This window comes from Orcinus orca, chromosome 5, assembly GCF_937001465.1.
Source record: "Orcinus orca chromosome 5, mOrcOrc1.1, whole genome shotgun sequence".
Classification (NCBI taxonomy): domain Eukaryota; kingdom Metazoa; phylum Chordata; class Mammalia; order Artiodactyla; family Delphinidae; genus Orcinus; species Orcinus orca.
This window is the reverse complement of record NC_064563.1, coordinates 82,287,230-82,298,931: the sequence shown is the minus strand read 5'-3', so window position 1 is coordinate 82,298,931 and position 11,702 is coordinate 82,287,230. Positions and strand designations below refer to the sequence as shown.

Here is an 11,702-nt window from a genome sequence, read left to right as displayed (position 1 = left end):
AGAATTTTAATGACTTTAAAATTAGGAAAAACTGTGATGAAGTTGTAAACTCTGCTTGTATTTAGTATATATAATGAGTACTCTGTTATTAAAAAAAAGACTAAAATCCCTAAGCTTTCTTGTTAATACTGAAGATTAAAGACAACCATTTTTATATTTATGAGGTAACATACATATTACTTATAAGCTAAATAAGTTTACTATGTAAAAAGCATAAAGAGAAATATGCCATTTATTTTTATAAGATATTTGATTAAATAAAATTACTACAGCATTCTCATCATTCATCTATCACCTCACTTTCTAATTGATTTAATTTTTTAATATCTCCTTTCTAATTTGATTACCTAAACTTGCTGCAATTTCTTCATCTTGGCTGTTCTATATTCTGGTATGATATCACTTCCTTTCACTTTAGACTATTTTTCTCTCTTTCTTCTGCCTGCTGCTGATGCTGGTGTTCTGGCATGTTCCAAAGACAACTTTTGCATGCGTGGCCTGTCTAACTTTTATCCTGATTTAACGAAACGGATCCGTACTTCCTACCAGAGTAAGTTCAATAAAGGTTAGGCAAATAGCTTTTTTTTAAGTCATAATGCTTGAGTTAAATCCATATATCTGTGCTTAGTAATGTGTTTTTAAAAACACATTCAGCATGCATGCAAATTTTTGTTTTGTTACGGAAATGCAACCTGATAATTTTAATAAAAATTATATAAATGTTTCAAATAGTTATATACCCATTTACCCATATTCATTGTTTCAGTGTTTATTTCAAACCATGTGTACCATGTGCTATTAGTCCAAGAGCCATTGTCTTTTGTTTTGAGGAGGAAGAGCCATGGTGTCCTTGTAAATAATAAACCTGATATTCTAGCATCAATAATAATTGAATGCTTATTTTGGAAACCTTATGCCTTTGGCCATTTTATAAAATTATTTTAACCAGGGCCACAGTACTTGCTTTTTCTAATGTAATTAGATTTCTTGGAGGTAGCATTTCTGATGCTTTTCATTAAAATAGAATATACAAACACACATTTCTATAGTGAATTTAGGAAACAAACATTGTGAAACTGGGGAATTAAGGTCACAAATAAAAGTCACTAATATTAACATTTACCATGGTAGCAAATGCAAATCTGAAGATGGTGTGTCAGATATTCTATTAAATGGTGCAGAAAGAGTGGGGAGTGAGAGTATGATTGGAGGTGCAGATGATACTAGTGATATTATGGGTGAATATTTATTGACATGAGAAGATGTATATAATATGTTAATCAATATGTTTAAAAAGAACTTAATACATATAAGACAATCTCATATTTGTATAAAATATATATATGGATACATACATGTTTGTTGCTTGTATCCTAAATTTCTTTAGACCTCACCTCACCAGCTTGTACATACTTAATGGAATTACATCACTTATAAAAACCTAAAATTTTGTGTTCCATTAGCTAAAAGAAGTCAATACCTGTGAAAGCCTTAAAGTTTTTCTGGGGTGCAGAGGGTGACTTATTTTTGCTCGGAACTATTCTTTAGTTTTCTACTCTGAGCACCCCCTTTTTCAGTGCTTCCCACTGCCTCTACTCCTGGTGCCTTGTGATAGAACACATATCTGTGTTGGCTTCTGCTGTTACTAAAACAGAAACTTATTAGGTATTATAACATTTCTTGACACCTGAAAATTATATGAAATTTTAGTTTCCATAATTAAAATTTCCATAAAAGTTGTATTGGAACACAGCCAAACTCATTCATTTACAGATTGTTTCTGGCTGCTTCCAAACTACAATGGCAGAATTGAGTAGTTGCAACAGAAACCATATGGCCCCTAGAGAATGGACTTGAGGATACGGGGAAGGGAAAGGGTAAGCTGGGACAAAGTGAGAGAGTGGCATGGACATATATACACTACCAAACGTAAAATAGATAGCTAGTGGGAAGCAACTACATAGCACAGGGAGATCAGCTCGATGCTTTGTGACCACCTAGAGGGGTGGGATAGGGAGGGTGGGAGGGAGGGAGATGCAAGAGGGAAGAGATATGGGGACATATGTATATGTATAACTGATACACTTTGTTATAAAGCAGAAACTGACACACGATTGTAAAGCAATTATACTCTAATAAAGATGTTAAGGGCTTCCCTGGTGGCACAATGGTTGAGAGTTTGCCTGCCGATGCAGGGGACACGGGTTCGTGCCCTGGTCCGGGAAGATCCCACATGCCGCAGAGCGGCTGGGTCCGTGAGCCATGGCCGCTGAGCCTGCGTGTCCGGAGCCTGTGCTCCGCAACGGGAGAGGCCACAACAGTGAGAGGCCCGTGTACAGCAAAAAAAAAAAGAAAAGATGTTAAAAAAAAAAAATTGCCCACCCGAAAAAAAAAAAAGAAACCATATGGCCCATGAGACCTAAATATTTACTGTCTTGCCCCTCACATAAATTTGCTGACCTCTCCCCTATACTATTCTTCGTTACCCATCCCCTACCACCTAAATGGTTTCAGCCACAACCTTTCCTGAAAATAGTTTCCAGGTGGTTTAACACACATACTCAGACTTCAGAATCCTAGTTTAGCCTTCTCAAGGTAGAATCCCCCTACTGTGTGTGTGTGTGTGTGTGAGAATGCATCCATCTGTACAGATAGAAAAAGTTTCTGGAACATGAGACTGTAGATTTTATAAATTTCTTTTAATGTATTTTATGGTATTTCTATAATAAAGACATAATGCTTTTATAGTAAAAAGAAGTTGGATTCTGAGGATAAGAAGCAGGCTCTTAGTTAATCTGAATTCTACAATATCAACCATGATATTAAAGTTAATTACTTCAATAATCTTATGTTGCCTTCAGAATAAAAAAGCCAAGATTTTAAACCTTCATTCAGGGTACTCTAAAATATAATTCTTATCTGCATCTTCAAATGAATTTTCTACTACTGCTATAAAAACACTCCTCTTAAGCCAGTGTATGTATCTTACTACACTTATAATTTATTTATAAGTGAAACTTTCCTTAGATTTCACTCCCTATAGTAAACCTTTCCTGCTGCCATTAGAGCCCTTTGCACCAATTCCTTAATTTAAATGTCTATAGTGCCTACGGTGTACAGGCTTCTACACAGTAGTGTCTGAACCATTTAATTGGTACTTAGATTTATTTGTATTTTTATGCATATGCTCTACCTTTATAAATGCATGATAAAAACCTGAAAACCATATCTAAAATTGTTATTATCCTCTACACCCAGCACAAGTATGAGCTCAGCAAGTCAATGATGATGGTAGTGAGATAGAGCATGACAGGAGACTCTCTGCTCACAAGAATAGCCAGCACAATTTTCAGATTTGATAAATGAGAGTAGACATGGCTTCTGGGTTCACTGGAATTTTGCAAAAGAAATCATAGTTTCTTCTAAACAAAGAATTAAAGTGTCAAGACAGAAGTAAAGTCAAGTCCTCAGAAGGCCATAAAAGATGTTCTATGTCTTCCATGGGACTATGATTTGTGGATGCAAAGAAATGCTTTGGAAAGAGCAAGAGACATAGGGTGAGAAGGTTTATATCAAGTTCTGCCTTTTCTTCTTATTGACTACTCATTACATTTATAATCTTAAGCAAGTCATTTAACTGCTCTGAGTTTCTTTTTTCTCATATATAAAGTAAAAATCATAATCCCTACTTTCCCCTTAGAGACTTTTGGAACTTTTCAAGATTAGTGTTTATAATTGCACTTCTATAAATATTAGATATTATTATTATAATAGAAGATGAAACCACGTCACACGTTAAATAACCTTTCCAGAATACAACAAATCTATGGAAGAATTTAGGGCTAACATCCAGTCAGCTGCCTCATCACCTAGTGCTCTTTCTACTTGTTATAATGACAAATTCTGCTAGTTAATGCTTTGTGGTTAAAGGTTTTTGTTTGTTGGTAATATCTATAATTTGACTACATAGTAGAAGTGCACATTTGAGAAAAGTTCACAATGTACATAAACAAAAGGACATGCTTGCTTGACAACTTAAAAGGTAGTTGAGAAAGAACATTATTAGAACAACCTTACCAGTGTTGAAGAGGTATTTACTTAAAAAAAAAAATTGATAATATACCATTTGCACCAAAGGAGGTTTGGAAGGTATGCTTAAGGTAGAACATTGTCAGAAAAAGTGCTTATGCATCAATTTCTAGTTATGCATTGGGAAATCCTTTGGAAAGTTTCAGTCCTATCTACAGACATTTTCTCTCTTTCACTGCATAGTTTGTTCAGAATGTGGGGAGTCATAACAGATCCTGGAAATACAAATCAGTAACATAAAGAAAAATTGAACGAAAAGGGGAAGATAAGAGAAAACTAGCAAAGAGAGGCAAATAAACATTTTCAAAAATGAATGGAGCGGGCTTCCCTGGTGGCACAGTGGTTAAGAATCTGCCTGCCAATGCAGGGGATACAGGTTCGAGCCCTGGTCCGGGAAGATCCCACATGCCATGGAGCAACTAAATCCGTGAGCCACAACTACTGAGCCCACATGCCACAACTGAAGCCCACGAGCCTAGAGCCCATGCTCCACAACGAGAAGCCACCGTGATGAGAAGCCTGTGCACCGCAACGAAGAGTAGCCCCCACTTGCTGCAACTAGAGAAAGCCCACGCGCAGCAACAAAGACCCAACGCAGCCAAAAATAAATAAATTAAATAAATTTATTTTTTTAAAAATGGAGAAAGTCAAGAATGGAGGAGGAGTAAAACAAATAAGAAGAATGCCTCAAGGAACAAAAACTAGCAAAAATTATGGTAAACAATGAATGGGAAAAGTCCATTTATTTAAAAAATATTTATTAAGCATCCTCTGTATAAAACATTTTTTAGGCAGTAGATATATAATGATGAATGAAATAATTATAGTCTCTTCCCTCAATTTATAAGAGAAAACATATAAAGAAATTCATAGATATACAATTACAGTTGAAAAAAGAAAGCAATCCTATGAAAGAGAAAAATTAGACGTGGAAAAGTTGGACCTATTTTTGAGAGTGTTGTTAGGGAAGGGCCTATCTGAGGAGGAAACATTTAAGTGAATCCTTACAAGATAAGAAGGAATCAGACAAAGCTTTGAACTTACACTTCTGACCAAGGTAGAGTAACAGGGACAAGATTTAACATCCTGCCTCAAACAAACAGAAACAGCCATAATAAATGAAGCTGTGGTTTTTAAGACATGGGACATCAGACAATGAAGAAGAGTAATTTCTGACAGATAAGAAACAATTGAACCCTATAACCATACCTCTTTATTGCCCTGGGAGAGTTTCTAGACCGCAGCAAAGGGAGAAGGGGAAACCCAAGAGGAAACCAGTCAACTCCCTATGCTGAGAAGATGGAGATGAGAAACTGGGGACACCAAAGCAGCTACAGATCCTAAAGAGAGGATCCCAGATATCTACAGTTTCCTCCTCCAACAGATCAACACATACCTATGATGTAGCTACACAGGGACAGGTAAAGAACCATCTGAAAGGATTAAAGGAAATGGTATCCAACACTCAAAGGGAATAGTGCCTATTTTTTCCCACCAGGCAGACTAAAAAAAAAAAAAAATATATATATATATATATATATGAAATTCACATCTGCTTCTAATTAACATTGTACTGGGGATTCTAGCCAGTGTAGTCAGGCAAGAAAAAGAAAAGTTATCCAGACTGGAAAAGAAGTTAAATCATCCTTTTTCATAGACAACATGATCATCTATGAAGAAAATCTAATGAAGTCTACAAAAGAGCTACTAGAACTAGTAAGTGAGTTTAACAAAGTACAGGATATAAGGTCAGTATACAAAAATCAATTTTATTTCTGTCAACCTGCAACACTTAGCCATAAGTTAAACAACAGATGTGAAAGACCCATGCGTTGAAAACCGGAAAACATTTCTGAGAGAAGTTAAAGAAGACCTTAAAAAATGAAAAATTACATGTCTCAATATTATTAAGATATCAGTTCTCTCCCAATTGATCTGTAGTTCAATACAATCCCAATAAATATCCAGCAGACTTTTTAATAGAAATTGACAAACTGATTTCTAAAGTCCATATAGAAATGCAAAGGATTTATAGTAGTCAAAACAGCTTTGAAAAGAACAATCTTGGAGAACCAACACTACCTAATTTCAAGACTTTTTAAAAAATTAGTATGTTATTGAGTCAGGTTGGTATTGGTCCAAAGACAGGTATGTTAATGGAACTCAACAGACTCCAGAAATACATCTACACATATATGGACAACCGATTTTTTTACAAAGATGCAAAGGTAATTAAGCAGAGAAAGAATAATCTTTTCTACAAATGATATTTAAACAGTTGAATATCCTTTTGTAAAAAAAATAACTTTGATCCATACTTTGTACTATATTTTTAACAGTTAACTTACAGTGGATCATAAGCTTTAATATAAAACCTAAAACCATAAATCTAGGAAGAAAGAAGAAAAATTTTGTTACCTTAGGTTAGGCAAAAGTGTTTTAGGTAATATACCAATGACATACTCCATAAAAGAACAAATGTATGGATAAATTGGATTTTTTCAAAAGTAAAAATTTCTGCTCTTTATAAGACACTGTTTTGAGAGTGAAAAGTTAAGCCATGGACTAGGAGAAAATATTTGCAAAGCATATATCTGATAAAGGACTTGTATCTAGAATAACATTTTTTAATTTCTCAGAACTCAATAATAAGCAAACAACCCAATAAAAATATAGGCCAAAAATTTGAATAAATAATTCACAAATGAAAATATAGTGATAAAAATAAGAATATGAAAAGATACTCAAAAACATTCATTATTAAGAAAATCAAATTAAAACTACAATGAGATATAATAATACATCTATTATCATGACTATAATTTAAAAGACTGATCATACCAAGTACTGGCAAGAATGTAGAAAAAATAGAATCTCTTACACGCTACTGGTGGGAATGTACAATGGTATAACCATTTGTCAGGTTCTAAAGATTTAAACATACACTTATAATATGACCTAGCCACTTTAATCTAGTTATTTACCCTAGATAAATGAAAGCATATATCCATACAAAGACATTCATAGCAGCCAAAAATTCAAATATCTTTAGTAATCAAAAACTAAAACAACTAAAATCTCCGTCAAAAACTAAATGAATAAACAAATCTCGTATGTTTGTTCATTGGTCTACTACGCAGTAATAAAAATGTATGCACTATTGATATGTGCTATACCATGGATGAATCTCAAAATAATGAATCTTACATTGAATTAGAGAAACCAGACAAAAAGGGCAGATACTGTATGATTCCATTTATATAAAATTCTAGGAACTGAAAACTAATGCAGAGTGACAGAAAGCAGACCAGTGGTTGCCTGGGGATCGGGAAGGGGCTGATATGGAGAGGGCTGGAAGGGAGGGTTACAAAAGGACACAAAGAAACTCTTGGATACATTTATTATCTTGATTGTAGAGATGGTTTCACAGGGGTATACATATGTCAAGATTTATCAAATTAAATACTTTATAAATATGTCAGTTGAACCTCAAAGAGTTATTTTTTAAAAGAGAACTAGGCACATAAAGGGCAGGGAGCAGTGTATTCCAGGCAGAATGAACAGCTTATAAGAAGGTTCTAAGGTGGTTCTAAGGTGGTCAAGGACTTTAACTATCTTCTAGAAATAGAAGGTCAAGGAGGCTTGGGGTGTAGTGATTGAGAGGGAAAGTGGGTTAAGATTTTGATGTCTAGATGAGCAGGGACAAGATCATACAAACTTAAGAAATTCTGTTTTGAGCAAGAAAATGATATGCTTTGATTTATATCTTAAAAATGTTATCCACACTGCTGAATGAAGAAAATATTGTGGGGCCAAAAAGAATGAAAGCCAGTATACCAGTTGGGAGGCCAATATTATACTCCAGGCAGGAAAAGGTAGCTTTGGCCAGGGTGATAGCACTGTTGTTGGAGAAAAAAGATAGGTGCAAGAATCACTTACAGAGCTACTAATTATAATTCAATTTGGGAGATCAGAAAGTGGAATCAAAGATTATTTCCAAATTTGGGCTTGAGCCAATGACTGTCATGATATTATTTACAAAGATGAAGAAACTAGGGTTGAGGCACAGTATGTTGGTAGGGAATAGAGTTCGGTTTTAGACATGTTAAATTTTGGTGTGTATTGTTTATCCAAGTGAAGACGATAAGTGGATAGGTAAACAAATCTGAATATCAGGGCTGTAATTTAGTATGTAATGTTATGGGAATGAAGTTATGTAGGCATGGAGGGAGCAGAAGAAGGGAAGAGGGGACTTGTGGATAAAGAAACAGGAATTTCAACATTTAATTTCCAAAGGAAGAAGAATAGCTGGCAGAGAGGACTTGCCAGAGAGAAGAGAAGAAATGAGACTATTGCAGAAGCCAAATTAAAGGGGAGTGTTTCAAGAAGTGGTCAACCACATCAAATGCTACAGATAGGATAAGTAGGGTAAGCTTAGAAAAGGGTCTAGTGTGTGCTGTGCTGTGAAGGTTATTAGTGACTCTCTAAAAAGTAGTTTTGAAAAATATTGGGATAGAAGCTACAATTATATTAGACTAAGGAGTGGCAAGTGAGGAAACAGCACAACTAAATAACTCTTTTGAGATGTTTGGTTATGAAGGGGTGCCAAAAAATAGGTCAGTACCTGCATTGGAATAAAGTGTTAAAAGAAGGATTTTTTTCATTTTAGATAAAGAGCATATTTTAAAGTTGATGTGAATATTGAATGATCCATAGAGAAAGAGAGATTGGTGGTAGGGGACAGAGGGAATAATAACTAAAGAAGCAAAATCCTTCAGAAAGTTACAGGAGAGGAAATCAGAGCATATGTACAAAGATTAGTATTTAATAGGAAGTTTTCTCTATTGTAATAGAGAGGTACATAAAAGAAAAGGAGAAAGCTACAGAATCAGAGGGATAAGTTACAAAATGTATGATTTGGTTGAGAAATGAAACAAGTGATTTTCACATCTCTGCTTTTCAGTTCTGTATTTTAATAGGTTTCTTTTTGAAATCAGTTTGACAGTGTTTTCTTACTCCAAACTTTGTACTGAAAAGCACACTGATAAAAATATAAGGTTCCATCTTTGAATTCTAAAAAAATGAACAAAGAAATTAAAAATAGGGGAGATATTACTTAGTAATTTATGTGAGTTTTCTAGAGTTTAGTTTAATAGTAATTTCAGTGTGACTCGAACAAATAAAACAGCTAATATAACTTAGGGCAGTGGTTCTCAACCCGGCATGATTTTGTCCCCCAGAGGATATTTGGCAATGTCTGGAAACATTTTTTGTTGTCACAATTGCGGGGAGGAGTACTCTACTGGCATCTAGTGGGTAGAAGCCATAGATGCTGATAAACATCCTGCAATATATCACCCCACAACAAAAAAATTATTTGGCTAAAATGTCAATCAAATTTGAAAGCATTGAGACCAGAGAAGTTTATATGGTAAATGGTAATTTGGTAAGAACATTCCCAAAGTGTAGACTATTTATATATGTGAAGACATTTGTACACTGGGTATTAGTCTCCTAAAGAATATTGGTATTTTATTTAACATTCACAAGTTGCTACTTCAAATAAGATATTGATTAAATTATCCATTAAGACACATTATAGGTATATATTCTTAGAAATCTTTAAATAAATGTTGATATAATTCATTGTACCCAAGGGGGTTTTGTCTTCTGATATTCAATTATTTATTTACCATAAAATATCTCTATCTGATCTTAACCGGGATTTACTATTTTCTAATGAATCACCAATACAAATCTTCCAAATTTAGTTGTCCATTTGCTTTACTTATCCATATATCAAACATAACTTTCTCCACATAATCTTTGGGAAATCTCACCATTGAGTGTTCAATATATTATGAGGAAAAACACAATTATTTGGCATTACCCTGAGCACTTCAATGAATACCTACTAGTGTCAGTAATGGATTAACCAGTTTACCTGGTTTCCAGTCCTTTGTTCCACATGCCTTCAATACAGCTTTAACAGTATTTCCAAGAGATTAGACATAAATGGAGGGGCTTTCCATTTCCAGATAGGATGTTGAAAGATATAAAAATTCTTCATCCCCATGGTAACAATGATGACACAACAATAATAAAATCCTGTGATAATAACAATGATAAAATTAAAATTATACTTTTCTACGAGGCTTCTGAAGCGTGGATTCAAAGAAGCCTTGATTAACTGAATTCCAGAGAGATAAGAGCCATTCATAGATAAGCAGAACCCCCAGCTGCTTTTATACCTGGGGCAAGTGACTGAGCTGGACACAGGTCAGGAAAGGAATGGGCCTTCTATAGATGGACAGACTGCAAAGAATAGGAACAACTATAGGTTTAATGACTATCTGGACTGAACTGTTGAATGGGAATCTGAAATAGCTCTAAACACAAAATTATTCAGTTTGGCAATTCTCTGCCAACTAACCCCACCACTCTCAGAATTTTTCTGAGAAAGTGGCAGCAAATGAGAAAGCACAGAGAATTTATGCACTCTCAAAGTGCTTGCATTCAGGGGTTATTATAGAATTTGACCCAAGCTGAATTAAACTATCTGAAACTGCATCTCAACCCTCTTTCTGCACAAATACTGGGAAAATTAGGAATCAGCCCCTTGAGGAAGGGTTAGGGAAGTTTGAGTGTTGGATTGAGGAGCAAAGAGATTTTGAAGGGAAACCTAATCTAATTAAAGCTGCAGACCAGCCCTAGTTCAATTCAGTACTGTGTAGAATCTGATTGATTAGCACTTCACTTGAGTTGTCTAAGGACAAAAATTGGTAAGGCTATAAAAAACTTAAGCAACTCTCTTAACCAAATTGACCTGACATAAATAGACACCTACACCACACTAATGAAAATGTGCATTTTTTTCATTAGATGTGGAATATTCACAAATATAGACTGAGTCATGAAACAATAAAGAATTAAAATCAAGCAGAGTAAGTTCTCTGATCATAAAAGAAATTAAATTAGAAATCAGTAACAAATATGTCTTAAAATCCCCAAATATTTGAAAATTAAGAATAGCTCATGACTTAAAAAAGAAATCACAAGGGAATTTTAAAAATATTTTTAACTTAGTGAAAGTATAAACACAAAATATCAAAATTTGTGATATTGAGATGTTACTAAAGTAGTGCCTAATGGAAAATTTACAACATTAGAAGCTTAAATTAGAAAAAAGATCTCAGATCAGTAATCTAATAGCTCTACCAATATCAGACAAAATAGATTTTAAATCAAAAAATTTCACTAAAGAGGGACAATTTAAAATGATTAAATGGTCAATATATCAAAAAGATATAACAATTATAAATATATGCACCTGACAACAGAGCTACAAAGTACATGAAGCAATATCTGACAGAATCAAAGGGATAGACAATTCAACAATTATTGGTAATTTTAATACTCCACTTTTAAATATAATACGAGAACTAGGCAGAAGGCCAAAGAGGAAATAGAAGACTTGAAAAATGCCATGTATAAGACCTGTACACTCAAATCTACAGAAAGAAAATGTTTAAACATTATTGAAATGGAGGAGATACCATCTTTATGGGTTGGAAGACTCAATATTTTTAAGATATTTATTCTACCAAATTATC

At 34.1% G+C, this 11,702-nt stretch overlaps 2 protein-coding genes across 6 annotated transcripts in view; both read left to right on the top strand.

Moving 5' to 3' along the window:
• Positions 1 to 11,702, top strand: part of SLC15A2 (solute carrier family 15 member 2) — a 779,020-nt gene that overhangs the window by 239,028 nt on the left and 528,290 nt on the right. The gene's annotated exons all lie outside the window — the stretch shown is intronic.
• STXBP5L (syntaxin binding protein 5L) overlaps positions 1 to 11,702 on the top strand; it is a 361,807-nt gene that overhangs the window by 270,410 nt on the left and 79,695 nt on the right. For 3 of the 5 annotated variants that reach the window (XM_004278542.4, XM_033403322.2, XM_033403321.2), the window contains exon 20: positions 479 to 550. The exons of the other annotated variants lie outside the window; for them this stretch is intronic. In XM_004278542.4, the coding sequence (XP_004278590.1) occupies positions 479 to 550 (72 nt within the window). The remainder of the gene's footprint in view (positions 1 to 478; positions 551 to 11,702) is intronic. 5 annotated transcript variants of the gene reach the window in all.